Source organism: Grus americana, chromosome 1 (genome assembly GCF_028858705.1).
Source record: "Grus americana isolate bGruAme1 chromosome 1, bGruAme1.mat, whole genome shotgun sequence".
NCBI classification, from domain to species: domain Eukaryota; kingdom Metazoa; phylum Chordata; class Aves; order Gruiformes; family Gruidae; genus Grus; species Grus americana.
The window spans coordinates 51,696,760-51,723,846 of NC_072852.1; the positions used below are offsets into that span (position 1 = coordinate 51,696,760).

Here is a 27,087-nt window from a genome sequence, read left to right on the forward strand (position 1 = left end):
AAGTGTGAACTTGTAAACTTCACATTTTTGGGAATAGGTTCTGGTCCATTTTGCTTCTCTAATTTCCAACAAAATGTGTACTCAAACTTCTACACCTTTAAAGTCACATCACAACAGAGCAAGCAGTCCACCCCAAATGCCTGTGAGAACATCTAATGAATCTGTGACACAGAAGCAACAAAAACTGTTTTTGTGATGGGGTCCAATCTTTGCACCTCCTTGATTAAGTTTTTGATGGTCGGGCACTGACTAGTCATATGGCAACCAAGCACCCCTACACATCTACCTAACAGGCAACTTTTCCACTATCAACACCTGGGGGTCTTAGTCCAAAATCAAAGAGGCCAGGAACAGCTTTGGTGCCTGCTTATGGCTGAGCTCCCTTAGGGCGTGAGATGTCATTCTATTACTGTTGCCTTACAAGTTTTATACTATGTATCATACCATATTGTAATACAGCAATGCATGCATACTCATGCACAAATAATTATGAATAAAAACTATAATCCTTGATGGGCCTTATTATTCTAATTTGTCTCATAAATATTTAAAGAGATGGCTTCTTAATATAGTACAGGCATAATACATTATTTGCCATGCAGAGACTATAATAGGATAACATTAAAGACAAGAATCCTGTATTTCAAATTTATATTTGTATTCTGTTGAATGGTACAAATGTGAGAAGTGACTGTCACAGAATGATTATCATGCTAAAAATAGTTTGAAAGCTGTTTATGTGAAGACAAGAGCCACTGACAATATGACAAAAAGCCCAATATCTTGATGAAATTAAGACTTGCCATGTATTTTGTCCTCTACCTCTTCCCAATGTTTTCTCACTTAGTTTCCCCTCAATTCAGTAAACTAAACTACAGCTGTTATAGGAGGCTTTTATTTTGAACAAAACCAGTGAAAACACAATTTACACTGAAAGCCAAAGCTGAGGCAAGTCACATTTTTTGTTGCTATTTGCTAGCTGTTGTAGGTGGGATCCACTCTTGTATCTTCTTGCGAGTAGTAGAATAAGGTACATACTGTCCGGGAGTGCCACTGAGGTTGAATTTATGGTTCTCCCAGATAAATTTACGAGCGACTGGCGGATGAGTAGTTGGAGGGTCATCTGTCATTGAGTGAAGCCAGCGATGCCTTAAGAGGAAAAAGACACATTGTTATTTAGGACCATTACATGATCTATAAGAAGCCTTCCTCCTGACTCCCAAGGGTTCCTTCTGTACAGAGACACTGTTTATTTTGAAAGGAGAACCCCTCCCCCCGATTTTAATCTAGTATGACTTTGAATGAGACTACAAGATACTGCTTTAAAGAAATTACACAAACATAACTGATAAATAACAGTTCTGCTTCCAAGCAACTGAAAACACATCTAAGTTTGGATTTCCTGTTCCTTTGTACGCTTAATATTTGGGCATGGAGTATTTAATTGTTAAATGTTTGTATGGCCTTAACCAGCCAGCCAGGTCAAGGCAGGCACTACACGTGAGAAAGCCACAAGGTTGTGTTTTGTTTTCTGAGTTTTTGTTGGTGGTGGATTTTTTAATTTTTTTTTTTACCAGAAGAATACGCCACACAATTTCAATACCATCTCCAAAGCATTCATGAGGCCACCACTTGGGATATGGATAAATGATGCAGGTTCACCTAAAACAATCACATAAATGTTTACTAACTGCACAATAAAATGATTAATACCAATCAGTAATGGAGTAATTACCAAGTAATTATAGTGATTATCCTTTACCTATGAACTAAATGTCAAGCTTCCCCTGTGCAAACAACATTAATGATCAAGCTAAGTATTTTCCGTAAAAATTCACTGAAACAATACAGCAAGGATCAACTGAATTTATGTCATTCCATTTCTGTTTCAATGCCCAAAGCAACTTTCAAAGCCGACTAACATTTTTATAAGCTGCCAGTTTACATGTACTTCATACTGTATACATGCACAGTTATGACAGAAGTGAAGTTATGACCTTTTTTTTGCAAGCTTATGTACATTTTTACTGAGGTGGAATTAAAGAGGCTTCTGCTAATCAGCTTTCACCAAGAATGTGACCTAAAAATAAGTCGTCTTCTATTCCAGTTGTTATGAGAAAGCCTAAGAATTGCATCTTCAGCCTTTAGCAACAAATCCAGCGCACTACACCAAAACAAAACCACGATAGAAGTAGTGAGAAATAGATAGATGTGTTTGACAAGTATATTCTAAATCTGAAGAGCTCTACAGAAGGCTGATTATCTTTTCAGTCAAATAGCTTCTAGACATTTATTTCAGGAAAAGAAAAAAACCTCACAACCTTGGATACAACTTTAGTACAAAAATCTCACTTTAAAAATGTGTCAGCCGTATGTTCATTTTCTATAAGGAAAAAACAAACAAAAACCCCAAATGAAAACCACACATTGTAGGACTAAGGATTGCCAAGAAACTGGCTTGAATACCAAACCAGATGGAACTATAAGATCCTTTAAAAGTAAGAAGAAAAAGCTTGTTTAGAGGTAAAGAATGGCCTCCTATGGGAAAAATCATCCACTTATGAGTTTGAAAGCTATACACACGTTCAGATGAAGTGACCCAATGCAACACAGGTGGGAGGGAGATCCTTCTCTTCCTCCTCTCACTCTCCTTTGTAAATCTGGTATCATTTGAAGGATACATTTCCCACTACTTCTATTAAAAAAAGAAGATTTTGGGTAATGATTTCTGTCTGGAAGAAGGTGGCCCCATAGTATTGCTAATCACGCTCTGAGGAGACGCGATCAGGCCTTGCTCGATTTTAACCCTGGTATGACCAGCCTCTGAAATGACCTGTCCACACTGCACAAAGCCCTGACCTTATGTGAACTCCCAGTTCATGTCTGGGAGAAGAATGCTGTGTACTACCAGTGGGCTTCACACTACCCGAGATAGCACGCGTCGTATGATGGCTAACATCAAAGTTGAGAGAAATGCTGTAAAACAGCTAATATGACAGAGGTGGGATTGTATGCTCATACTTAACAAACCAGCTCTACACTGAAACACAAAGAAACACAGTTTGTGGCATAGGAGGAAGGGGAAAAGAAGAGTCCATGTGTCCATATACATTCTGCCAATATTGACTTAAGTATTGCATTTCAAAATGCTTTACAGTATCACTCCAGAGCAGGCTCAGTTTGTCAAGCCCGCTTACCATAACATACAGAGGCAACTTAAAAACACACACCTTCACCTAGTGATGCTTCTGGTAATAGTAGATAGGGATCCTGCAAATCAACCCTTATTTATACACCTATCACCGTGCCTCACTGTCCTCACGCTCCCCCCAGAGTCCTGCACACCGACAGGACAAACAAAAAATTGTTTTCTCAGACAGAAATGTAGTTACAAAGGCCCTGAAAGACAGGCTAGAGCAGGTGGAGCACAAGAACTCCATTAAAGCTCAGTTAAAATCAACTAGATTTCAAGCTTGCATGGTATCTGATATCTCTTTCATTACAAGTGTACTTATGTTGTACACTCACTCCTTGAAACATCAGAAAAATTATCACAGTATTGACTTGAGTTTATTTACTCATTTGACTCAGGAGACAGAAAACAATAGTTTTATTCAGTTATTTAAACTATTGTTTTGCAGCTTTTCTAAGACTAAATCCATGAAGTGGTCTAAAATACAGTATTTTGGAGTACTTAAAGCATTATTATATTGGCTTTCAGGATTTTCTGAAATTAAAAAATATCAATATGAAATTGGGCTCAAATTTAAATAGATCAGCAAAAACAATCCTTAAACTCCATTTTCTCACTGGAAAGTAGAAAAAGAATTGTTCATCTACAAGACAATTCAGTACAGTCACAGGTAGGGAAATGCCTCAAGAGATTTCAAAAGTTTGTTTAGTACTCTATTAAGTACACTTGTATTTAAGAGTTTCAGGGCTTAAGCCTGGTCACAACAGATTCCCCTTAGAAGCCCAACATGTGACTTATAAAAGCATTTTGATTTGCAAAGAGTCTGTTCCCTCAAACAAAAGCTCCCACTCTCCACTTATGCAAAACATGTAAAAACTGAAAACTTTATTTTGGGAAGACTTTCCCCTTGACAACCTCCCTCAAAGAGTCCTTTGAAGCCCTGACGTCTCATAGACTCGACTCCCAGATGTTCGAGAAAAGCTTTTCCTGCACTAGATTGAACAGCATGAATAAAGAGATTTGACATCTTGCAGATGGCCAGATTTCTATACAAATTCTGCCTATAAATCCAGGCATGGAAAAATAGGATTGAAAAGCAATTAATGACTTAAAACCTACAAAGAAGCAGACAACTTGCACAGAACAAACAAAATAAAGAGGACAGCAGAAGCTCTAAAGAGGCTGAAGCAGGTTCCTGAATCACTGAGCAGAGTCACTACCAAGCAGACTGAGGCTTAGCAAAGCCTCTGGACTTTTCTTTAGGTAAACAGATGAAAGACACCTTAAAGTATCTCCAGCTGCTGTCAAGATTATGTAGAATTTTCTTCTCCCAAGTCAGACAAATATTTAAAAGCAAGAAAATTTCAAACTGAAGCTACAAAGGACTGGACCTAATTATATGATGTACAAGCTGTCAAACAAGAACCAATGCTACACAAACTCCATAGCTATTACTGTATATGCATCTGCAAGGTTCAGGCACTGTCTACAAAAGTTCAGGATGTTTGCCAACTTCCTAGCATCCAGTTTTCTCAGCAGGTTAACTGCGTTGCAATAAGGCAAAAGAGAAGTGAAGATGTGTGTTATGGTCAAAGGGCAAAACGTATTTTGGTGCTTTCCCAGGTGTTTTTAAGTGAATGAGAAATCAGGGATTTGACTTTGAGTAGCATAAAAAGAAGCTTTTTTAATTATTAAAGATAGTCTTCATTTATTATTCCAGGTCTATGTCCAGGGGACAAGAAACATGTTTATATTTGTGTACACATGGAAGACAATTTTGATTTCTCCTGAAAGGTACTATAGGATACCATTGTACAGCAATAAACCAGCATCCAATTTATCTGAAAACACCACATCAGCATTTAATCTAGCTGTAAATCCCACAAATTTATTGCGAAACTACTGAAAAGATAGAATTTTTACCCCCCCCCCCCTTTTCTGTTCAATCTTTCTGTTTTGTTTTCCTTAGAGGCAGACTTGAAAAGCAGCATTTTTAGAGGAGAATAGCACATTTCTTTACATTTCTTAGTATGTTGGCACTTTAAGATGCTACATTCCTCCCTCCTTTGGCTGTCAGATCAACTAAAAAAGAGGATGTAGATTATTAAACTGAAGTTAAATTTGAAGTATTTCATTGTATGAAGTTAGCAGTCCTGAAGCTCCTTCCAAAAATGTCAGATTTGCACCCACAAACATCAAAGTACAGGACAGACGTTACACATACAAGGGACAACGCTGGCAAAATGAAGTGTCCCTGCAAATGGAGAAAACTATTCTCAAATTACAGTTCTTCTTTCCCCACAGGACATAACATATTGAAAGAGCATATTATTTTTAACTAGTTTGTATACATAAATCAGTTGTCAATTTGTTTTTGCAAAGTATTTGGCCAAAACACAAACCAAATTACATTAAACTAGATAAATGGTAAACAAACAGTGTGCGGACAGCCACAAAAGGCTTTGAAAGTGATGCAAGAGAAGCATCCCAGCATCTAGGATATTGGGCCTTGACTCACCTGGACTTTATACACTCTCAAAAGGAAGCCTTCCTCCCTGTTGAAACCCTGGACATAACCCTGTTGAAAGCGGAGAATCAGGTTCCAAGTTGCCCCCCTCAGTGGGCTCAAGCTGAACCTCCCAGAATCCTCCAAATGCAAACTTGTGCTCTTCCAAATTTCAGCTACAGGAGTATTCTGATCACTGAATAGCAAATAGGAGCCCATGCTGGGAATAAGCAGACAAATAGGGAACTTTTGCATGATACATGAACATAACCTGAAAATCAAGACTGATACAGAAAATGTAGGGGGAAAAAAGGCAATTCTCTCCTCTGATCCCAAACAGACTAAGGACAGTAAGATACTCAGTCCTCTCCCCTCACCTTGTTTCAGTGGAAAGAACCAACAAACCCTTAATTGTGAGGGTCAAAGAATCTAGAAATTCTGGAAGGGATTTAGACACTCTGCATATGCTTTAGACCCAAGGAACTATCAGCTATATCCACACCACTCCCAGCAGACACCTCCTTAAGTTGTTATGGAGTTGCTGTAATACCGGCTTCCTCATCTTCCCAAACCAATTTATGCCAGTGAAGATGAGTAGAATTTTTTAGTGGTAAGGATAGTAATGCCCAATCTGTATCACTTCCTCTATAATTTAAACCTCCTGCTTCCTATTCTACCCATCTATCTGCAGAAGACAGACTATGCCTTTCCCTTCTGCAAGACGTGAAATGCTTCAAGATTATATCCATGGTCATTTCTTCTCCTTTTTAAGCAAGTTCTTTCTAACTGTTCCTGCTCTTCCCTAAGCTTCTTCCCCTGTCTATATGTGTGTGTGTTTGGTTTTTTTTAAGAGCACAGTACCGGTGTCGAGCACTATACCCTATATAAGTCTTCCTGGTAATAAGCAGAAAGGAAGAGTCACTTTGCATGAGTGCAGGCACTAATTCTTCCCACTTCTTAGGACAGCACACTTCTTTCTCAGCAGTATGATAATGTGGACTTACTCAACCTGTCATCCCCATAACACCTAGCTCATCCTGCAGCACTGCCTGTCGGCTCTCCTCCTGCACACCACAGAGTAAGAGGCTGCTGGTGCCAGAAGAGTAGGGTCCTGCCCTCTGTCTTTGCACCCAGCTGTATGATTTCACTCCTCCCCTTCCTCTTGTGATTGCAAAGTGAGACAATGCAACTTGCTATGTTGCTAAACTGAGTGCAGATAATCTGCAGCTGATAGTAACATTCATAAAAAAAGCAGCACTAAGCTCTTTGATTCATCTATCTGTATTTTACACCCCTAATATTTGACTTCTCTGTGCAGCCTTTCATTAAGCGAGGGGGGGAGGGAAGCTAACACTGCTTTAAGCACACTTCCCTACTAACCTGCCCAGAACTTCACCCAGGTCTCAGCGTGCCTGTGATCCGAGCCTGCTTCTAGCAGGGCAAGTGGGAGGGTCAACGGAGAGAACTATAACCCCTAAAGCCCTTGCCCTAGGAAGACAGCAAACTGCAATATTATCAAGCAGTACACGTTCAAGGCAGCCAGTTTTTACTATAAAACCCCTTTGCCTATGAAAATACTTTTGGTACCCTGACCGGTACTTACAAGCTGCTCAGGGATTCCCAAGGAGTCACACGTTCCTCTTAATCGTAACACTAACATTTTCTTCCCTGAAACCTTTCAAAAAGCTTTTCTACAGAGCCAAAAGTATAAAATATTAAACCTGAAAGTCATTTATCTGTACCATCTTCCTGCTTGGTTTCTGATTATTTTTGAGCAAACACAAGAAAGTTTTGCTTGCAATGAGTACATCTGTACATAAGTTGTGACTACACATGAACGTAAGTGCATGAAGCAGCATATGCCAGTTGTATAAAATAGTATAAAACCTTGTGCTCCTGGAGATGATTTGCTAACTGTAATATTTTTAGGTTGGGGATAAATGAATGAGGAACAAAAGGTGATACTGGGCCTTCTAACACAACAGTAAAATGGAAATGAGCTCAATACACAGCCCAATGATTAGAGCAATTCTGTAATGGAGAATTCTATGAAAGCACTAAATAAAGTGTGCATACAGGCATTGGTACAAGCAGATTTAACTTTTATTGTTTATATGTTCACAGAGCACAGCCGATCAGTGTGTTCAAAAATGGAAGTACTAAGTTCCTGCAAACAACATGCTCTGAACAGTAGGAGACGAAACAAGTATTTTGGCTTTCATAACTAACAGTGTAAAAAATGTCTTTGTGCAGGAAAAAAAATGTGCCAAATATCTTGTATAGCATTACAAGAAGATTAATGCTAATCATTCCCAATGCAAGTATTGAAAGATTTATTTTTTTTTTTTAGATCTACTTAACTTGTCTCCAACAAAGTAGATACCAACATCTTGATTTTGATGACAACAAAAGAAAACCCAGAGTAACAAAGAGGTTAAATACCACAACTCTATCAGAATAAACCACAAGCCTACATATTCTGGTGCAGCAACATTTTAAAAAAGCAACAGTCTCAATTCCCTGTATAGTAGACATATGTCAAAACAACTCTCTTGATTTCCTTCAGACTGTGATTTCAGTACATCCGTTGTCAAAAGACCAATTATTTCAGAATACTGAAAATATTCAGTAGTTCCTAAAAATGGTAGTACAATATGTTATTACACGAGATGTTTTTTCTTGCTGCTTTTTCTTTTTCTCCACTATCTGACAGAAGGTAAAGGGTAGCTAAATGAATTTGCATTTTATTTTTTCCAGACAGTTGTTTTCAGAACTTTTCAGTATACCAAAATGTTTTTTTTCCAATTCATCACACATGAAATGCAAGGTCCACCTGATTCTACTTCACCAATCGTTCATATTCCACAATCCTGAAGGCACACGACTGACCACAAAATTATACTGCAAGATGCACAGTGTATTCAACAACCAGAAACACAGAGAAACCCAACCTCTAGTATGACTTATACTGAAAAAAAAAAAAAAGTTTTTCCTGCACATCTGCTAGAGTTCTCTATACTTCCCAAGAAAATAGCGCAACTACACACACAGTAGGATTTTTATAAGAGACTACTACAAAACCATGAACATCTAAGGTTGCCATGGGACATACAAATTTATTCAGCATTAACCTGTCCCCCAAAGAACTGACCAGTACTGCACAACTAAGTTGCCTGACAAAAATACCTTAGAACACAGAGCTGTTCATGCTTTCGTGCCCCATTGCACTGAGCAGTCTTGAAAACAACGAAACATTACTGTTTCTTCCAGGACAGTTTTTTCCATGTTGATAAGAAAACAAGTTTTTCTACCTCACTAATTTATGTGATCTAAACAAGCTACTTAATCCTAGAAACATGACTTTGATAGTCAGGAAGAAACCCTTTATCAAGGTTTGTAAGGACACAATAAACAACATATAAGCATGAGCAAAGAAAAAAAACAGAGACCAACAAAACCTGTGCCTCAAAATAAAGAAAATCTTGAAAACCAGCACAGTCTAATAGTGAGAGGATAAAAACTAAAACCGCACAACAGTTATTACGCAGATAACAAGGAACAGCTTGACACTAGCAGGAACATGCTAGTTTTGGGGATTCTAATGTCACTTCTGAAAAACAATGCCATTAAGCTCTTACTGAAGAAGACAGAAATCAACATTAACTGCATTAAACATAATTTTATGGCTGGGAGAATATGAAACAAAATTGACTGCCTAGACAGTCTACCCACGCATTTCTCAAATGTTCTAATGAGAGCCACAATTTAGGAGTTTAGATAATCTCAGTCTTGGCACAGAACATCTATCACGGTAAGAATAAAAACCAATGTTCACCAATGTCCAGTATAACCAAGCACCTCTTATATTTCATATCACCTTTCATTGCTTAGTGTCTGAAGTGCTATTCACATTCCTCAAGAATTGGGAAGATATTGTTTTTGCTGACGTACAGTTATTTTATTTGGTGTGTGTTTTTCCTGAGTTATTTAAGAAGACAAAAAAAGTATTAACAGCTGTGTGGCCAGAGACCTTCTGAAACTCAAGGCTGTACAGAATTATTACTGAAATGCATGACAGAAAACAAAACCTTAAGAAAAAAATTATAGTCAAGTAGCAGTCAACATCCTGGCCCTTTGCTGTTCATCATCTTGTGGAGTATCAATGTATATCAACTGAAATAATTATGCTGTTAATGGCTGTGGATTAAGGATGTTCCATCACTGTCTTACGTTCTTTAGGTTCTCATCTAGAATGGAGAATAAAAATATTTTTTCTATGTCAGGCTGCTCAATGCTATTGTAGGCTTTACCAAGCCATTAAGATGGAATCACAACTAATAAGGAAAATTGGAAGACTAGCTTGACCTGCTCAATCTGCCTGGCAAAATGCTTTTCTTATTCCAAGAAGCAGTGAGTGCACTGTGAGGACAGTGAGCAATATCACATTATGAATGCAGTTCAAAATTAAAAGTAACCAGTCTGAAATCTTGTGGTCATATATAAGATAGCTGTGTCCAAGAAAACTTTATTACTATAAAATTGTTAGGGTTTTTTTTTTTTAATCTTCTGCTTTGTAACGCAAGAAAATACGCAGGCAACTACACAATTGGTATCTGTCAACATTATTAAGCTAAATGGTTTACCATTCAGGGGGCACCATACTTCCATCAACTTCCCAAAACGTATTCTTGCCATTCATTTCGTTAGTATAGATGACCCATCTGTGTCGACCTTAAATAAACAAACAGAAATATTCTATTAGCTCAAAAAAAAAAAATCATATAAAGGGGAGAATTCATGAAAACACAAGGAAAAGTATTCTGACTAAAACTATCTACCATTATGGGCACTTATTTCAAAGTCAGTACAGCTTTTATTTTTCTAAGTCTTCTGTATTTCTACTGTTACCGTATTTTTATATGGCTAAATCTAATGTTCTTACGAGGAAGCAAGTATTAGCTATTGTATAAGTAACAGGAAATAGGAACTTACAAAGTTTTCAGGCAGAGAAATAGATTTAGGGATTTTTTTTTTCCCCCGTTAGGAGTCTTTTGCAAAATGACATTGCTATTAGAAACCAAAGATCAAACTAAGTTTCAGCCATATAAAACTATCAAGCAATGTTCCCCAGCAACTGCTTTCCCCAGGTACCCTACAAGTTAGCCTACAGTAGGCAGAGCTTGGCCTAACCAGCATGTTGATTGCTAATGCATCGCCTTCATGTTTTAAGTACTACCTTTTTAAGTACTCTACAAATGTTACTTAAAATCCCACTACTTGAGGTAACAGGAAGTTTAAGCTAATCTGTGTTTCTTTGCCCTGAAGTGATTATATAAGTAGAGCTGTGAAGCAGTTTTAAAAGCACTTCTCTTTCTTCTCCCACCTGTTAAACTACCAGCTTTTAGGTCAAGAACCAAACTCAGCTCTCAATCACATTATCATATAGGCATACCTGCATGGAAAGCATCTGACTGGCTTAGATTTATCCCATATTTTTTAAGTCAGATTGAATATGTTTGCAAAGCAACTGAAGAAAGCAGTACAGAGGCAGAAGGTGTCAAAGTATTTCTATGAGTCCCCTCTCTAAGACTCACACAAGTCAAGCAGACAGCAAGTTCTATGTCACCAGCAGAAACTACACAATCTATGAAGTTGGACAGTCTTGTATTAGCTCACATACCAAAGAAGTTTCTTTTGTCTTCATAGTACTTGTTTCCGTATTTGTCAGTTCCTATCAGCGTACCGGTCTTCAAATCATTGACCCTGTGAATTCCCAAAACAGTAAGTTTCAATTGACATCATCTTAGAATGAAGTTGTGATAGAGATTTCTTAGGGGTTGGTAAAAATCTGTAATGAAAACTCTTAAACACACATATATAAAGCTATTTTAAAAAAATATACAAGCTTAAGGATTACAAAACATAATCACCAATTCTTACAACTAATGTCAGCATGCCTTTCCTGTCTGCCCCACTGACAGGATAATAAAAGGCTTTTGGGGGCCATTATTTACTTAAAAGCTCTTTATAGTGGAAGATAAAGCAATTCTGCAATTCTGCAAAACAGCACAATTTAACACTGACAAAACCTTAAATAGTGTGGAAGGGAGTCCCAGAGACCCATGTTAATTCACTTAGTTGAAGATGTTACCATCTTTCTCAGCTATGTATTACTACCATTTCAGCTTGAATTGCCATGGAAAGTGGACAGCACTGAAGCAGCTTCTGGGCACTAACCTCCAGGAGAGGAATAGTAATATTTTAAGCCATTGTAGCTGCATGCTAAGGAAATGCATGCTAAAATCTAAATTACAATTGTTACTTTCTAGCTTCTGTGTAACTGAAAGATGCAAGCATTTACCTTGCCACTCTGGGAGACTTACACTGACCCAGATAAGGTATATACCAGTTTCAACTCTTTATACAGAACATATTTTAACATTACTATACATATCAATAATTAAACCGAACCTATGATTTACATTCTATTGATAAAACCTTAAAATTACTGAAGTGCTCTTTTCCCCCCTAGATCTGCATTTTTGCTTTGCTTTTTTACTGACATTTAATCCCAAGCAGAATTACATAAGGAAAAGTTTACTCTCAAAGGTTTTAGTTTGTAGTATTATATGCACTCTCAACTCAGTCCCAAGTGACAGAAGGGATGTGCACATGCATGCTTCCTTAGATGGGAATCCACACTTAAAAGTTTTTCTGTTGTCATTCTCCCAGGGTGCATGAAAATGATAATCACTCCACCAAGTACTCATTTTAAACCTCCGTGGTCCCAGGCAAAGGAAACACCCGTAGGTCTCTGGCTCAACTATGCAAGCCCGAGCTCCCCGCTTCAGAAAAAGAAGAGCAATTTCACTGCTGCTCTCCCTTCCTTCTTCCCCTCCCTTTCTTGTAAGGGTTCTTATACCCTTGTCCTGACTTCATGTCCTGAACACTGATATCAAACACTAAGATCTATTTATAGTTTACAGAGGACGTTTTCCAGCCGATTTCACCAAGTCCTAAGTAAGGAGGATGTTTCCAGGCACATAGGTTCTTAATAATTTGATTTCTACTGCATAAAACTTGTTCCAGTCTCTTTAGTAGGAAGCACATAGAGAAAAGCAGAGAAATTCAGAATAAAAGCCTTGTAGAGAAAGAGTCTCCTGACTTGGGTAAATCATTTTTCCAAGTTACCAGTAGTTACTTCTTAAACACACCAATTGTTGCAAGACAGATACATCTTGATTACTCTTCCTGTAAGTGCCAAGTTTATCCCTTGACACAGGATTCAATGGTTTGAAAAGCAAATGGGAGGCAGCAGCTGTGTCGCTTGTATGGTTATGAGGATCAGGTGTGGTTCTCCACCCAGCACACCTCTCTTCTAACTTTGGTCTTGTGACAGAAAAAGGAGAGTACTGCCTCCACCCTTGCTCCCTTTAACTGCATAGTAGAAAGGTGTCAAGACAGCCTGTGATCTCTGATTCACAAAAGCTCCCTGACAAGACATTCATTACCATGTGCTTAGGAAGGGGCAGTCAGGTGAAACCTAATACTCAAACTCTTCTACCCTTCTATTTCCCCAGCTCCTCTTGACAACTGCCAGTGTAATAGCTACAGACTCAGAAAGGAAAAAAGTGGAGAAAACAACTTGCGGGGGATGACAGAAAATAATAGTAAAATACTAGCTGGGGAAATCATATATTGTCTTAACTTATACTGCTTAACAGCTTGAAATTTCCCTCTAAAAAGTTTTGCAAGAGGAAGGTCTATCTGAGCTGCTCTCTACAGGGGAGACAGAAAAGCCAGAAGTTGCCTGTCACCACAGCTAGCAGGAATACAAAGTCAGAATTGAGACTTGAGACCGCCCCCAGAAGTCAAGCTGACTTCAGAAAAGCATACGATATTGTGCCACAAAATAAATGAGAAAATAATGAAAAATGGTATAATAATTATAAAGGGAACAATACACTGACTGACAGGAAGATGACAACATGCTCAGCTGAAAGAGGAGATACAGAGCCGATTGAAAGTTACTAGTGAAGTTCCACAAAGAATGTTGATGTCAGCAGTCTTATTTAACACTTTACAGGGTTCCTGACCAAAACAAAACCAAAGCAGAACCCCCAAAAAGCACAAGGGTCTGGCAGATTATGATATTACCATACAGAGGAAGGTCACATTATTGTACAGGTAGTTCTGTACTGTCTTCAGGGCTGGAGTGATACCGCTAGAATGAAAATCAACGGTATGAAGGTCATAGCACAAGGTGATGCATCTGGAGACTAATAAGATCTGAAGCATTGTGTGCATAATCACAAGGAAAACATCTGGATATCACAAGGCAATAACAAGCTGCCAATTAAGTGACACGTGAGGAAAAAAAGACAAGCTGATCCTAGGATGTCCCAGGTGAACTGAGCTGTGTTCAGTGAACAAACCAAGTACTAAAGTCACTGTATGAAAATACTGATGAGGCCTGATCAGCAACTGTGTAAAATGTTATGTTTAACTGTTCAAAACAGATCAATTTAAACTACAAGAAATAACAGAAAAAGGGCTATTATGATGACTTGGAAAAAAAAGTCTTCAAGAAGGCTCGGAAAGCTTGGCTTGTTTATTCTAGCATAAGAGCGCCCTTGATAAGGAAGTTCACCTTTGTGAATCCTCCCTATCCCATACTCCTGACTTCCCACTATTAATTAAAAAAAGGCTTTTTGGCTATGTGGTCAGGCCTAAAACATTCACCGTATCCCAAAGAAATGCTCTATTACTTTTCCAAGATCAGCTACAGAGGTAACACAGGTTAGTGACGCTGCTGAATTTGGATCATATACCATTCAGAATTCCACCCTACATTTCATCAAGGATCTGGATGAAAGTGTACCTTTGTAAATCTGCAGTTCCTTCTATTTAGGAGGAGTTTCAAGCATGCTGTATTGCAACTCAAAATACTCTTTACAAGGTAGAGATGAAATGTGAGTGGGGAAAAAAATAGGGAAAAGTTTAATGTCGATGAGTGCAAGGTTCCATGCTTGGGAACCAAGTACACAGACACAACTAGGAACAAAGGCTGCAACTAATTCTGCAGAAAACGCCACTGGGGCTAGAGGGCACCCAACGCTGGGCACAGGTCAACAGTGACAACCCATTACCAAAGAGGCAGGCATACAGTTTGACGTGTTAAAGAATTACAGCCAGTAAGGCAGATTAATTAATTCTCTGCTTCACACCGCAGGATTTCAGCAGAAGCACGGCTTTCAGATTTGTGCACTGGACAGTTCAAGAAAGCTGCCGCCAACCTGAAGTGGTCCAGAGCAAAGAGCCGGTGGGCCAGCGTGATGGTGGTCCGCAGAAGCACAGGAGGCAGCTGCAGCAGAGCGTCACCAGGGCAGACAGGGCTGTGGCAACGGGACTAAGGACTGAGGCTGGACACCGAGAAAACCTGCCTGGGCGATATGACAGCTCAGCATCGAGGAACACACTGGAGCCTGCCTGGGGAACGCTCTGACCACAGTATCGGCTGCGACTGGGACTCAGGGCGGCGAGCCGTACCGCCCCGGCACACCGCCCCTCGGGAGACCGCTCGGAGGACTGCACGGAGCGGCCTCCTCATGCGGCCTGGCCCGGCACCGCACACCGCCCGGCGTGAGGCAGAGACCGCCGACCACCCCGGCGCTGCGGTGAGCGGCGGCTGCTGCTGCTGTCCCACGTCGTTCCCCCACCCCCGCCAACCCCGCTTCATGCCGGGGCAGGGCGCCCGCGACCCGCCCGCCCGGCCGCGACCCGCCAAGGTGACCCCGCGGGGCGGCGACGCGGGAGCGGGGAGCCCCCCTTCGCCTGCTCCGGGCGCGCCGGGCGCCCCGTTACCTCAGCAACTGCCATAGGGCGCCGCGGACACCGCCGTGGCCGCCGAGGTGCTTCAGCGCCCGCTTCAGCACCTGCACGTACTCCGCCATCTTGGGGCGGTGCTGCCGCTCCCGGCGCCGCCGCCGTTCCGGCCCGGGGCCGCCCCGCCTCCCGCGCCGCGGCCCGACCCCGTCAGCAAGGCAGTACCGCCTCGTCCGCCCAGCGCCCGAGGGTAAGCGGCAAGGTCGAGACGGTGACTCACCGTCCGCCATTTGCTTGGTGGTCGTCCAAACCCCCCCGGCGGGATCGGACGCGGCTGCGGGTGGCTGCCTGGGCCGGTTGGCCGCGGCCTCTGGGGCCGTCCAGGCCGGCGTCCGGCTTGGAGCAGGCCCATCGTGGCTTTCCCTGGCCTGCCCCTGAGAGCGGGCAAGGAGGAAGATTTAGTGGCCTCCGGGCAGCCCGTACTGCCCTGCCGGGCTGCTGAGCACGTTACTCCTGATCCAGCTCGTCAGCCATCTCCTGCTGCTCTGTGATCCACCCCGATGTGGAATATGGCTCCATCGTCCTCATTAACTCTCCTGCAAGCAGTGGTAGGTTGCAGTTAGATGCCCCTGATCACCTCTTCACCAGGCTGTAGGTGCAGAACTCCCTCAAAACCCATCTTCTCAAGTGCACGTGTCCCCAGCTGGGGGCCATTGCAACGACCTTCTGCTAGAGCAGGATCTCGACATCCTACTTGAACAGGACCCTGGTATCCCAGGTGCCGCCTCGCCAGCCAAGGGGATGATAATTTCCCTTGACTGGCTCCCAGTGCAGCTAGCATTTAGTTTGCATTGTTTGTGATAACAGAGCAACCATCCAGAAACTTAGCCAGCAGTGTGATCCTTCTGGCCTTTAAGGTTGCCGAAGGGTATTTTCTGATGAAGATACTGAGATTTGGGCTTCCATTCTGCATAGTGTCTAGATCCATAAAAAGAGCATTTGCCTACTTACTGCTCACATGTGAAGGTCAGCAAGAAACAACTTCAAGATAGGGACACCCCCCTCCCCTCCCTTTTTTATGGAAATCTCTACAGTCTGTCCCTTATTTCACACAGGTCACAAGATGCATGATAAGAAAAGGGTTACTAAGGCTGGCAGCCAAGAGTCCAGGATAACCTAGATCAAGTTAGGAGACAGGGGAGGTGACATGTCACCCCATGCAGACTGTTGGTGATGGTCAGAGAAGAGCTTAACAGTCTTGTGTCTCCCTGGCTTTTCCCAACTCTGCCAGGCCATTAAGGAACATGTTATCTCTTACCTCTCTACACCACCACCTCCGTCTTGTCCCACTGTCCTCTCCTGGTTCTGCACCAGCAGGAGGAAGTATTTTTGATCACCCTGCGATGGACCTTGGGAGTACTTGACTGTTGTTGCTGCAAGGCTAGCCTGGCAAGGTACAGAAACTACTTCCCTGTAGTCTGCTCTTTCATCACTCAAGTAGCTTAGAAAACTCATGCACTCATCAGAAATTTTTATTTCCGAGTTTTTAAAATTTAAGACTCTGTTAGATGTTGCTTTTGTTTCCCAAAAGTTTAGCACACTGAACCTCGCTGCCTCAAAAACTTGCTAAACACATTTAACGCTGCCTTGTCTTTCTCCTGTGGTCCACGTAAATGGCATAGAATTACTAGCAGAACTCTCTTCAGGGCTAAAAACCCCCTCTCAACTCTGAACACGTTAGTTGCTTCTTTTCTAATCCAGATTCAGAGTGTAACAGAAAAGAACACATTTTTCAAAGATAAACAAACGCATTTCCTAAATGACTCAAAGGATGACATGCAACTTCCCTTGACTTTGATAGCACACAACAGTCTCACTGAATCCTACCTATTTTCATTTTTATTTAAAGAGCTTTATTCAGTGGTACAATTGATCTTGAAAAACCTAAGTTCATATATTCTCAGAAAGTGCAAAAATCAACCGATCTACAGAGTAATTCAGTATTTACTTTAGAAGAACTATTTTTATTATGTTTGTCTATACCACTGCCATTCCCTCTATTCTTAGTATGGAAAGTCACATACATTTATTCTGCAACAGTTCACCACTGTGGAACGTACATTTGCAACATTAATTGGAATTCCTTTTCTTAATTAAACTAAGAAATCCAACAGAAGACAGACTAACAAGACTAAACTATATAGCTTTTGAAAATCATACAATCATAAAATACCAGGTTGGAAGGGATCTCAAGGATCATTTGCTCCAAATGTTATCACTTCCTATCCCATCCTTCTAAAATTGCAAAGTTCCAGAAGCAAAGTCCTGTCCAATCCACAACAAAAGTCTCCACAACTCAGTGTCCTATACTACTCAAGTCCAGTCTCTAACCACAGTTTCTCTCCCTCTAGTCTAAACAATACAATCTCTAATGCTTTCACTAATGGATTTTTAGCCAGTCTTATAATCTGTATTATTTTCTAAAAGCACAATGAAAACGTTTTTGTCACATATATTCAACTGCTTTAAAAGGTAAATTCATTGCTTGGAGCTAAAGCATAATCTACTGAAAACCATATGTATTTTACAATTTTCAAAAAACACTGAAATATGTATATATTTCTGTGACAATAGTAAAACACTCAAAACCCCCATAACAACAACTTCACTGGCACTTTTAGAAAACACCTGCCACTTCGTGGGAGCTGTTTGGGTTACGTCTCAAGCAGTAATTTCATCTTGCATTTCCCAATGGCAAAATTCTGCTGGTTACAGCATGAAAGAACAACTTGTTTTAGCTACCCTTCATTAACCAAAGCATGTGGCTATTCAGTTTGCTTCTTAGTAAAACTCTAAGATGAAGTAATTGTAAAGGAGCTTAGACACCTCATGAACAGCTTCTTGGAAGAGATTAGACTGCAGGCCTACAGAGCACCAGAAATCTGCAGGACTAAGGCCACAGGGTCGGCTGCTCATAAGTCTCTTGCCAACCAACTTTCTTGTTCAGGAAGTTGGTATTACCAGGAGGTTCAAAGCAAGGCAGGTTGGTCCTCTGGATGTCCAGTGGACACTTCTGCTGAGCGAAATGCGCTGTATTAATTCAGAAGGACCCATGGTGGAGTGGTTCCATCTAGTTTCCCTGCTAGCACAGACAACTCCAGCATGGAAGTTTAGTTAAAAGGGACCCCAGAACATCGCTTTGGTGCTATCCCGTTTTCCCCACCACTCCACACAAAATAATCTTCTTTGCTTATTAGCACCTCACACCTGTTCCCCTAACCCAAGCACAGTTAACTTTGAAAATATATGAGCTAGCATTACTACAAGATCCAATTACTAAAAGATAATCAGGAAATGCATTAGTTCAGCCAGTATCAACAGCCACAAAAACTGTAAGCGTCCAGATGTCGACACTTGAAGAGGGTGATACTGTAGTGGTCCACTTCCAGCGCAGTGACTCAGAGGACACACTCAGTTCCTACACTCAAGCCGAAATGCACAACCCTGACTTCCGATATTCATGTAGTAGAAAATTATATTCCGTATTAGCCATTGTAGATCAGAGTGAGGGTAGGGCTTCACACTGGAGAGCTCAGAGGGTAAAGGAAGACCGAGGCAGGGATGTTCACAGGTGTGTATCAATGCAAGACTTTTTACACATATGAAGAAAGGAGCTTGTGAGAGAAGGGTTCATATGATGAAGTACAAGTGTTCTTTGGGGTAATCTGATAGAGAGGTATGAGGAGGAAAGGCAGGAGTGGGTGCTAGGGATGTTTGTTGAGCAGAGAGAAGAAAGGAGATGCCATGGGGAAACAAAGTTGGAGAGTTCCCAGACAAGTTTTTGCTATTCACCAGAAGAGCACTTTTTTCCTACAGCGCTCTTCTCTTCAGAGGTGACCTGTGGAAAGTTACTGGTATGAGAGAGTACTTGATTAGCAGTCTAACTGGTGAACAGGGCTCTGTAGAAGTTAGAGAGGGTCCAGAGGAGAGCTACAAACATTGGCAGAGGGCTGGAGCACCTCTCCTATGAAGACAGGCTGAGAGAGTTGGGGTTGTTCAGCCTGGGAAAGAGAAGGCTCTGGGGAGACCTTATTGCAGCCTTTCAATATAAAGGAGGCTTATAAGAGAAATGGAGAAAGACTTCTTACCAGGGCCTGTAGTGACAGGACAAAGGGCAATGGTTTTAAACTGCAAGAAGGTAGATTTATATTGGACATAAAGAAGAAATTCTGTACAATGAGGGTGGTGAGGCACTGAACAGGTTGCCCAGACATTGTGGATCCCCCCTCCCTGGAAGAGTTCAAGGTCAGGTTGGATGGGGCTTTGGGCAACATGATCTAAAAGATGTCCCTGCCCATGGCAGGGGGTTGGACTACATGATCTTTGAAGGTCCCTTCCAACCCAAACCACTCTGTGATACTATGATTCTAACTACTGCGAATGGTAATTTTTTAAAACAGAGGCAAGAGAGAGCCTGGAATAAGTTTTGATGGGGAAGAGACTCTAAATGCTTGTTTCCTGCTCTCTAATTAGCAAGCTCATTGCATCGTCCAAACTTACCTTTTAACAGTGTACCTTACAAATGTTCTCTCTGCAATGTGTCAGTGGATAATTAATTTACTTCATGATAAAAACATTCCAGAATTTAAACATGGAAAGAATGGTAGCTCATTTCTCATTTGGGATGCTGTTCTGGGTTATCTGCACATTCATTTGTAATAGAAGACAAAGACTAAAAAAACCCCTACAGTTTATCAATTATCATTGAGAAATCAATAATGGAGTAGACCAAAACTTGTGATAATTTCACAGCTTTAAATATGAATAAATTCATTATTTAACCAGTAGTATTTAAAACTGAGGTAATTAAACCTGAACATCTGAAGTCTGTATTTCTTTCAAAAGAAAAAAAACTGTGTTCAACCACACTCTAACTTCCAACCTAAAACTGATCTGTAATGAATCAAATAATCATTTCCAAATATATATTATTGCATTATATGACATGAAGATCTGTGATCAGGGTTCATTACAATACATACTTCTATATGGTGTTTTAAAAAGCAAAAAATTGGTAAATTAAATTTTACAATAAATTATTACATTTTCAGTTTCCTAGGCCAGAAAGTAGTAAGCATGGAAACAAAGGGTTAATAGCAGCAAAGATTGAAAACCAGCAAGATATTGCAGCTATCACAAATCCCAGAGACTGAATATAATTGACAGTACTACATTGTGTAAGAAAAGTGTGAAAGATCCACAAACTCTTTGTAATCATATACACTGTTAGGTCTGTAAGTCAATGCATATAAACCACTAACAAAGTAATAGGTTATTGCAATTGTTTTCTATAATAGAAAGTTACAATTTATTTTAAAAAATACAGTCAAAATAGAATTTACCAATTTACCCAGGTTTCAAGACATTTACACTGATTTTTTTTCATACAACAGTGAGACAACTACAGTGACACTGTAATGCTTATACCATGATATACTAGCAAACTGCAAAGACTGAACAAAATGAACGTACTGACTTGCACTGATACTGAAGATGACACAAAGAGAATAAATGCATGGACAGGTAAGTTTGTAACTGCAAAAGGTATTGCAATGAATGTACTTTCGAAAAAAAGTTCTAAATATAACAGTTATTTGCACCAGGAACTTTACCAGTATGAAACAAGCAACCTAAACTCATGTATATATGTACAAAATATATTTTCATGAAAAATGTTTGAACTAGTAAGCTTATTTATGTGTAAGATTGCTCCCATCTTTAAATGACAGGATTCTAAAATGTGTAAAATTGTTTTTCATGTGATTTATATTAAAATGAATTTTCTTGCTCTTAACATTGAAAATTTTAAAACTGTTGAAACTAAACTTGTCCTTGGCAAAGAGACGTCTTTTTGGCTAGTAAATGTCACAGTTTGGTTAAATGCTGATTGGGTATGAAACTGTTGGAGTGCTGAAGATCAAAAGGTTGAAAAAGAAATTAAAGGAAGAGATCACAAAAATAATGAGATATTTTAACATCCATGGTGGAGTGAGCTTCAGTAGTCACATTTTCGTTAGCTGATCAACAATGTTACTGAACAGCATGAAAGAAACCAGTACTATTAGCCAGCCTTTCATTCAGTAGCAAAGCACGTCTATCCACAAGACTAAAAATGACAATAAATCACACAGGTGGTAACGTGAAATGATGTAATCGTAAAAAACAGCTGTTAGAAACACTAAGGGCCTGAGCTGAAGGTAACTTAATGTGCTCCATTTAACTGAACAGCAGTTATCTTAAAAACACAAAACAACAGAACCAGAACTTCACTGTTGAGCCTTTCCATGAGATGGTGCATTATTCTCAAAGATAACTGCAATGGTTAACAGACAGAAATAAGAAAAAAGCGTGTTCATCCCTGTATTAATTTACCTGTTTTAAAGCTCCCATTCCTGAGAAAACCTAGTTATGCCTCATTCCTTATAAAAAGTATGAATTTATAATTTAAGAACGATTAATGAAATGATTTTTAAATGATTAATGAAAAATCGTGATGAGCAAAGTGAATAATGCTGAAGCAACAACCTGCAGTATGGGATCCAGCTTCTAGATCATCACAAAGACAAGAGAGGTTACTTGCCAGGCAGCGTAGAACCACTGCACCTACCTTTAACCAATACTGAACTTATGATGAAAATTTATTACTATGGAAAAATATACAAAAACTTTGGGGGAAAAAACGGTTACTTACCAGTAGCCAGAGCTCTTTGCAATGTGTTGGGTGTATGCACATTTGCTCTACAGAGGTCCAAACATCAGCGGTATCCAAGATGATAAAATGTTTGGCCCGTACAATACTCATCTCTCTCCCTTTTCCTTGACTTGACAGCAAGCATAGAGTTATAATGTTCTGTCAGCCACACATAGCGAGGGAGAAGGGTATGTGTTTATCACATATATGGACAACACACAAGCAGCTAGAATCTCTTTGAGATGAGCAACTTTTCTTTACGAGCATATCCATATACATGGCCATACCATGAATAATTAAGTGTCCCAGTGTTCTCAGAAAAAGGTGGCTGGCAGAGACTTCTTGGTTCTTTGGTTGAAGATTTCTTGAACTAGTTGTCCAGTTTGTAAAGATATGAAACAGACATTATTGAGCAAAGCCTCAAATGTAGTCTGAGAACTACTGGAGTATATCCTGATTACTGATGGTGACTCATACTCTTTTCAAGAGAGGTAATACAGTCCGTTAAGGTCAAGAGAACTAGATTAAAGATAATCTGAAAGTCTCTGTCCCATGCAAATAAGAAGACAATATCGCTTGCTACCCAAAGGGAAATCTCAGACTTGGAAATACAGGATATAAAAAGCAAAACACGGATGGGGGAATTTCCTGATTCAGTGATCTGGCAGAAATCCCAGATGAAGTCCAAGGAATTTGCCAGGAAAAGAACAGTAAAAGGTATGAGAGAGGAAAAAGTCAGCCATCAGGATTTGGATCTGCTGCTGCCCAGCTGTAGTGATGGGCATCAAAAAGAACACCAAGGACATGTTTCAAACACCTGAATTTAAACCATCTGATGTGAAACATGACCAAGGTTCTTGTGCTTTTGAGTTAACACATCCTAATAAAGTAGCCTTGACCCAGCAGTCAAGTGGTAATGGCAGTCCACATGTTACTGAAGTAGGTTAACTTGTATTCTTACAGACTAGGGCACAAAGAGGAAGCAAGAACAGAAATCCAGAGAAAACAAGGTTCTGAAGCCATGTCCTCCAAAACAGTGCTCTGACAAAAAAGGAAAGGAAAAAAAAAAGGCAAAAAGCAGCATATCAGCTATGGAAAAGTGGCTAAATACCCATCAGGGACTACAAGAACCTTGCCAGGGCATGCAGATATGCGGTTGGGGAGGCTAAAGCTCAGCTAGAACTGAAATTGGCCAAAGATGTCAGGAACAAGAAGAAAGGGTTCTTCAGATACATGAGCAGCAAGCAGCACAGGGAAGACACGGGCCCATTGCTAAGCAAGGCAAGGAAACTACTCACTAATAATGCTGACAGGGCAGAGGTTCTCAATATCTTCTTTGCCTCTGTCTTTACCAGCATAGCTAGACTGCAGAGCACAGGATCAAGTAGCTATGACAACACATGGGTTGACCCACCAGCATTGGAGGAAGGGCTCAACCCACATAAATCCATGGGCCCAGAGGAAATCCACCCTAGGGCATTAAGAGGAGTGGCTGACATTGGTGCAAGGCCATTGCCTGTAATGTTTGAAAAGTCTTGGAGATCTCGATATAGGGAAGAAATTTTTTACGCTAAGAACAATCAATCACTGCAACAGCCTCCGCAGGGATGTGGTGGACTCTCCATCACTGGAGGTTTTCAAGATGCAATTGGACAGGGTGCTAGGTAATCTCATCGAGGCTCCTTTTCCCATGAAAGGTTGGACTGGATATTCTTTCAAGGTCCCTTCAAACCTGGGCAGTTCTATGATAAAGATGGATGAGCTGAGGAATTTAATTGCTAAAGATTTACTTCTGTAGAAACACTGGTATTTTCTCAGCTGTTTCTGAAGCTGGACAGTACCATGTGAGAGACTGCATCAGCTGAATCTTTTGGCCAGCTGTAAACAACGAACTGCGTATCACACCTGAGGCTCAAGCTATGGAGTAAAAGATTTCTGCAAGGATGTGAAAGAGATTTGCACAATGTACTGCATTTAGAAGGAAAACAAGCTTTTATTTCCATCTTACTATTATCTGGGTTACATGAATCTGGAGACTATTGGAGTAAAACTCTTCCAAGAGTACTGGAATGCCTGGGAAACCACCTCCAAAATATTCAGGAGTAATGTGCCATCAGCTTCCTTAAAAGGTTTAACACTAAAGATTAAATCTCCCATGCCTGTTAGGGCCAGAAGTGGGTTAGGGATAGCACAGGGCTAGAAAGCAGGGTCAGAATTTCTAAGGAGAACCGAGTTAAGAATGATGTACCTCCCATCTGCAACTTGGTCCTACAGATGGCAAGATGGGCCTGTAACCACTGAGGAGAGAACACGCACAGCACATTGGCAGCAACTGTCTTTCATATTTCCATAGACCCTACCGATGAGATGCATACCTCCTGAGATGCAGAGAAGTAGTCCTCATACTGCTCTCCAGGGAACACGGATGAAAAGCTTGAATCCTGCGCCCTTTGAAAGGTGGAACGTGGGAAGAGCTCAGCTGCCATGGCCAGATCCAACACTGAAGGCTGTCCTCCAGCAAGTCAGTAAATGCCGAAGCAGAGCAGGGGGATGGTTCCATCCTATCTGGGGTCCTCAGCACTGAGTGCTTTGGTCTGTGGTATCGGATATGACCGATCCTATAGTTCAGTCTCAGATTACAGAGCTTGGGGAGAGAAAGATCTAAGCAGCTCAGTTAGTGGAATTAAAAAGAACACAGAAATTCAGTGTCAGAGGCAGTTCCCCGATTCTTTTTGGCTGGTTGAGATCTTCAGGTGCTGAGAAAAACTACGGAACTTACCCCACGCCTCATCTAGTAGTCTCTTGGTGTTAGGCTGGCCTTGGAGCTGCTAGTGCAGAGTGGGCAAAGGCCCCCATTTAAGCTGACCTTTTGGCTAGAGCAATTTCTGGTGCAATCATGTGTTTCTTGATTGGGTGAGGCTCTTCCTTACCCCATGTTGCCAGAGAAAGAGAAGGTTCATGATAAATAGAACTTAGCCTTGATCCAAGATTTAGATAATCCTAAATGCTAGTGTCAGAGGTAGACCACCACTTTTACTAGGATACTTCTCTCATTTTAAGCAACAGGTATTAAACGTACTAGGGATGTATAACCCTGTTGCAAAAGGAAGCAAGAAGCAACCATATGTCAGTGTTACTTGTCAGTGAGGCACATGCCTCAAGATAGAAAAACATTTAAACCCATCCTTAGATGGAGCTACGGAATATGATTCAGGCAACATATACGAAGTATCTAGATCCATTTCTAATAAGGAAAGGAAAAGCAACAGAGACCATGCTCCCATAGGGAGGGGCACTGGATTTGACAAACTCAAATTTAAAAAAAAATTGTACGAGACTGGCTGGAAAAGAGAACTACATAGCCAAAGGCTAACAAGAATAAAAAAATAAAGACATGAACACAAGTTAAGAGGCATCTAGAATGCCTCCATTGTTGTGCACTGAGTATGAAAGAGGGAGAAGCAGCGTGAAAAAGCTTTAACTTCTGAGACCAGAAAAAACAGGAGGATGCTGTCTTTGAACACCTGCAGTATACACTTCTCTGTTAGTTTTTCATAGTATAAAACAGCTAGTGTCTACCAATATGTAATACTACAACACAGTATTCCTTTGCATCCACATAACAGTCAGTACTGACCCTTTGCTGCTTCATTTTTGATCAACTGCATCACAATTATCATTAGAATATTTATGTGAACCTCCTCTACTTTCCCTGCACTTGTAATGGTGTCCAGTGTTTCATCCAACAAGAAACAAATCTTTTTTCAAAACAACAGGAAAACCTACGTTTGGTTATAAAGGTCTCGTTTCCATGGAAACACTGGCCTTTTCAGGATGTTTGATCATGTATTTTCCATTTGATCACTGAGAAAGAACTAGTAGCAAAACACTGAAAACACAACTCAGAGAGGAAAGTTAATTTATTTGTCTAAAACATCAAACTAATTTGAGATACCTTAGTTCAGTCAAAGCTTCTTCAGTTTCTTCACAAGCCTGGACTTCATAAACAAATATTCCAAGTTCATCTATCTACAAAAATAGGATGGACAATTCTTGACTTTCTTCAGATATCAAGTTAATTTACAAGTCCTTGAAGATCAGATGAAATATAGGAAGCGATCCTATATTCCTTAATACACTCCATCACGTTTCCCAAGTGTACTGGAAAGGAGGAATATTAGCCTTCTTTGGAAAGGTGCACGGGAAGGCTTATTGCCATCTCTTGGAGACAGGGTATGCATTTACATCACCATGACTGCCATGGTGCAGAATCCTTGATTGCTACTTTTATACAGCATGACCAATTATCTGAGAGTTGTAGTCCGCTGTCTCCATTCGTAGAATATATGGGATGATGCTATCAATCTGAACATTTCCAATTAGTCCTGCGAAGAATAGCTCTTCAGTGATGGCAGCACTCATCAGCCTAAGAGCAGGCAATCGGAGAAGAAGTCTAGACAGTCTAGGAAATAAGTTTGGTAAAAAGTGTTACTTGTGGTCACAGATTTTACTGTTATTCAAAATCATGTTATCAGTAAGAGAAGAGAAAAAATTAAGGGATAATATTGGTCAAAATTTGCTCTATCTAGTTCATTAAAGCCTTAAATATTTAAATCAGTAGAGTATTAAATTAAAGTTCAGTCATGTCTTCAACAGTACAAAAAATGTGAATATGCCAGTCAGTTACATGGACTGTATAATGTCTGGACTTAGAATGAGGAAATATTCCAAGTACGTGCAGTTCAAAATGAAAACATAAAAAATATTTATTTTATTTCCAGTATTTCATTTTGGAAATTAATAGTTAATGAG

General features: G+C 40.4%; 2 protein-coding genes and 1 long non-coding RNA gene across 8 annotated transcripts in view; 1 reads left to right on the forward strand and 2 right to left on the reverse strand.

Annotated features, from left to right (window-relative positions):
* Window positions 1–879: 879 nt before the first annotated feature.
* On the reverse strand, window positions 880–15,719 carry NDUFA12 (NADH:ubiquinone oxidoreductase subunit A12). Its single transcript, XM_054834245.1, has 4 exons — window positions 15,564–15,719; window positions 11,380–11,462; window positions 10,343–10,430; window positions 880–1,149 (listed from the first exon to the last, which is right to left on the reverse strand). Exons 1-4 carry the CDS (start codon window positions 15,650–15,652, stop codon window positions 969–971), a joined length of 441 nt encoding a protein of 146 aa, XP_054690220.1. The 5' UTR covers window positions 15,653–15,719; the 3' UTR covers window positions 880–968.
* Window positions 15,690–21,091, forward strand: LOC129209630 (uncharacterized). Its single transcript, XR_008578132.1, has 3 exons — window positions 15,690–15,774; window positions 16,899–16,978; window positions 20,978–21,091. It is a non-coding gene; the product is annotated as an uncharacterized LOC129209630 (long non-coding RNA).
* A 5,086-nt stretch (window positions 21,092–26,177) lies between these two features.
* NR2C1 (nuclear receptor subfamily 2 group C member 1) overlaps window positions 26,178–27,087 on the reverse strand; it is a 55,112-nt gene continuing 54,202 nt past the window's right edge. For all 6 annotated transcript variants that reach the window (XM_054833891.1, XM_054833732.1, XM_054833564.1 and 3 more), the window contains one exon: window positions 26,178–26,737. In XM_054833891.1, coding sequence (XP_054689866.1) covers window positions 26,563–26,737 — 175 coding nt within the window. In that variant the 3' untranslated portion in view covers window positions 26,178–26,562. The remainder of the gene's footprint in view (window positions 26,738–27,087) is intronic.

Excerpts from the sequence above, each read along its gene's own strand:
- NDUFA12 (XM_054834245.1), bottom strand. The coding sequence starts at position 15,652 with ATGGCGGAGTACGTGCAGGTGCTGAAGCGGGCGCTGAAGCACCTCGGC. Across the intron at positions 11,463-15,563 it reads GCCCTATGGCAGTTGCTGAG|GGTCAATGATTTGAAGACCG; the intron begins GTAACGGGGCGC and ends GGGAATTCACAG. Across the intron at positions 1,150-10,342 it reads AGTATGGTGCCCCCTGAATG|GCATCGCTGGCTTCACTCAA; the intron begins GTAAACCATTTA and ends TTTCCTCTTAAG.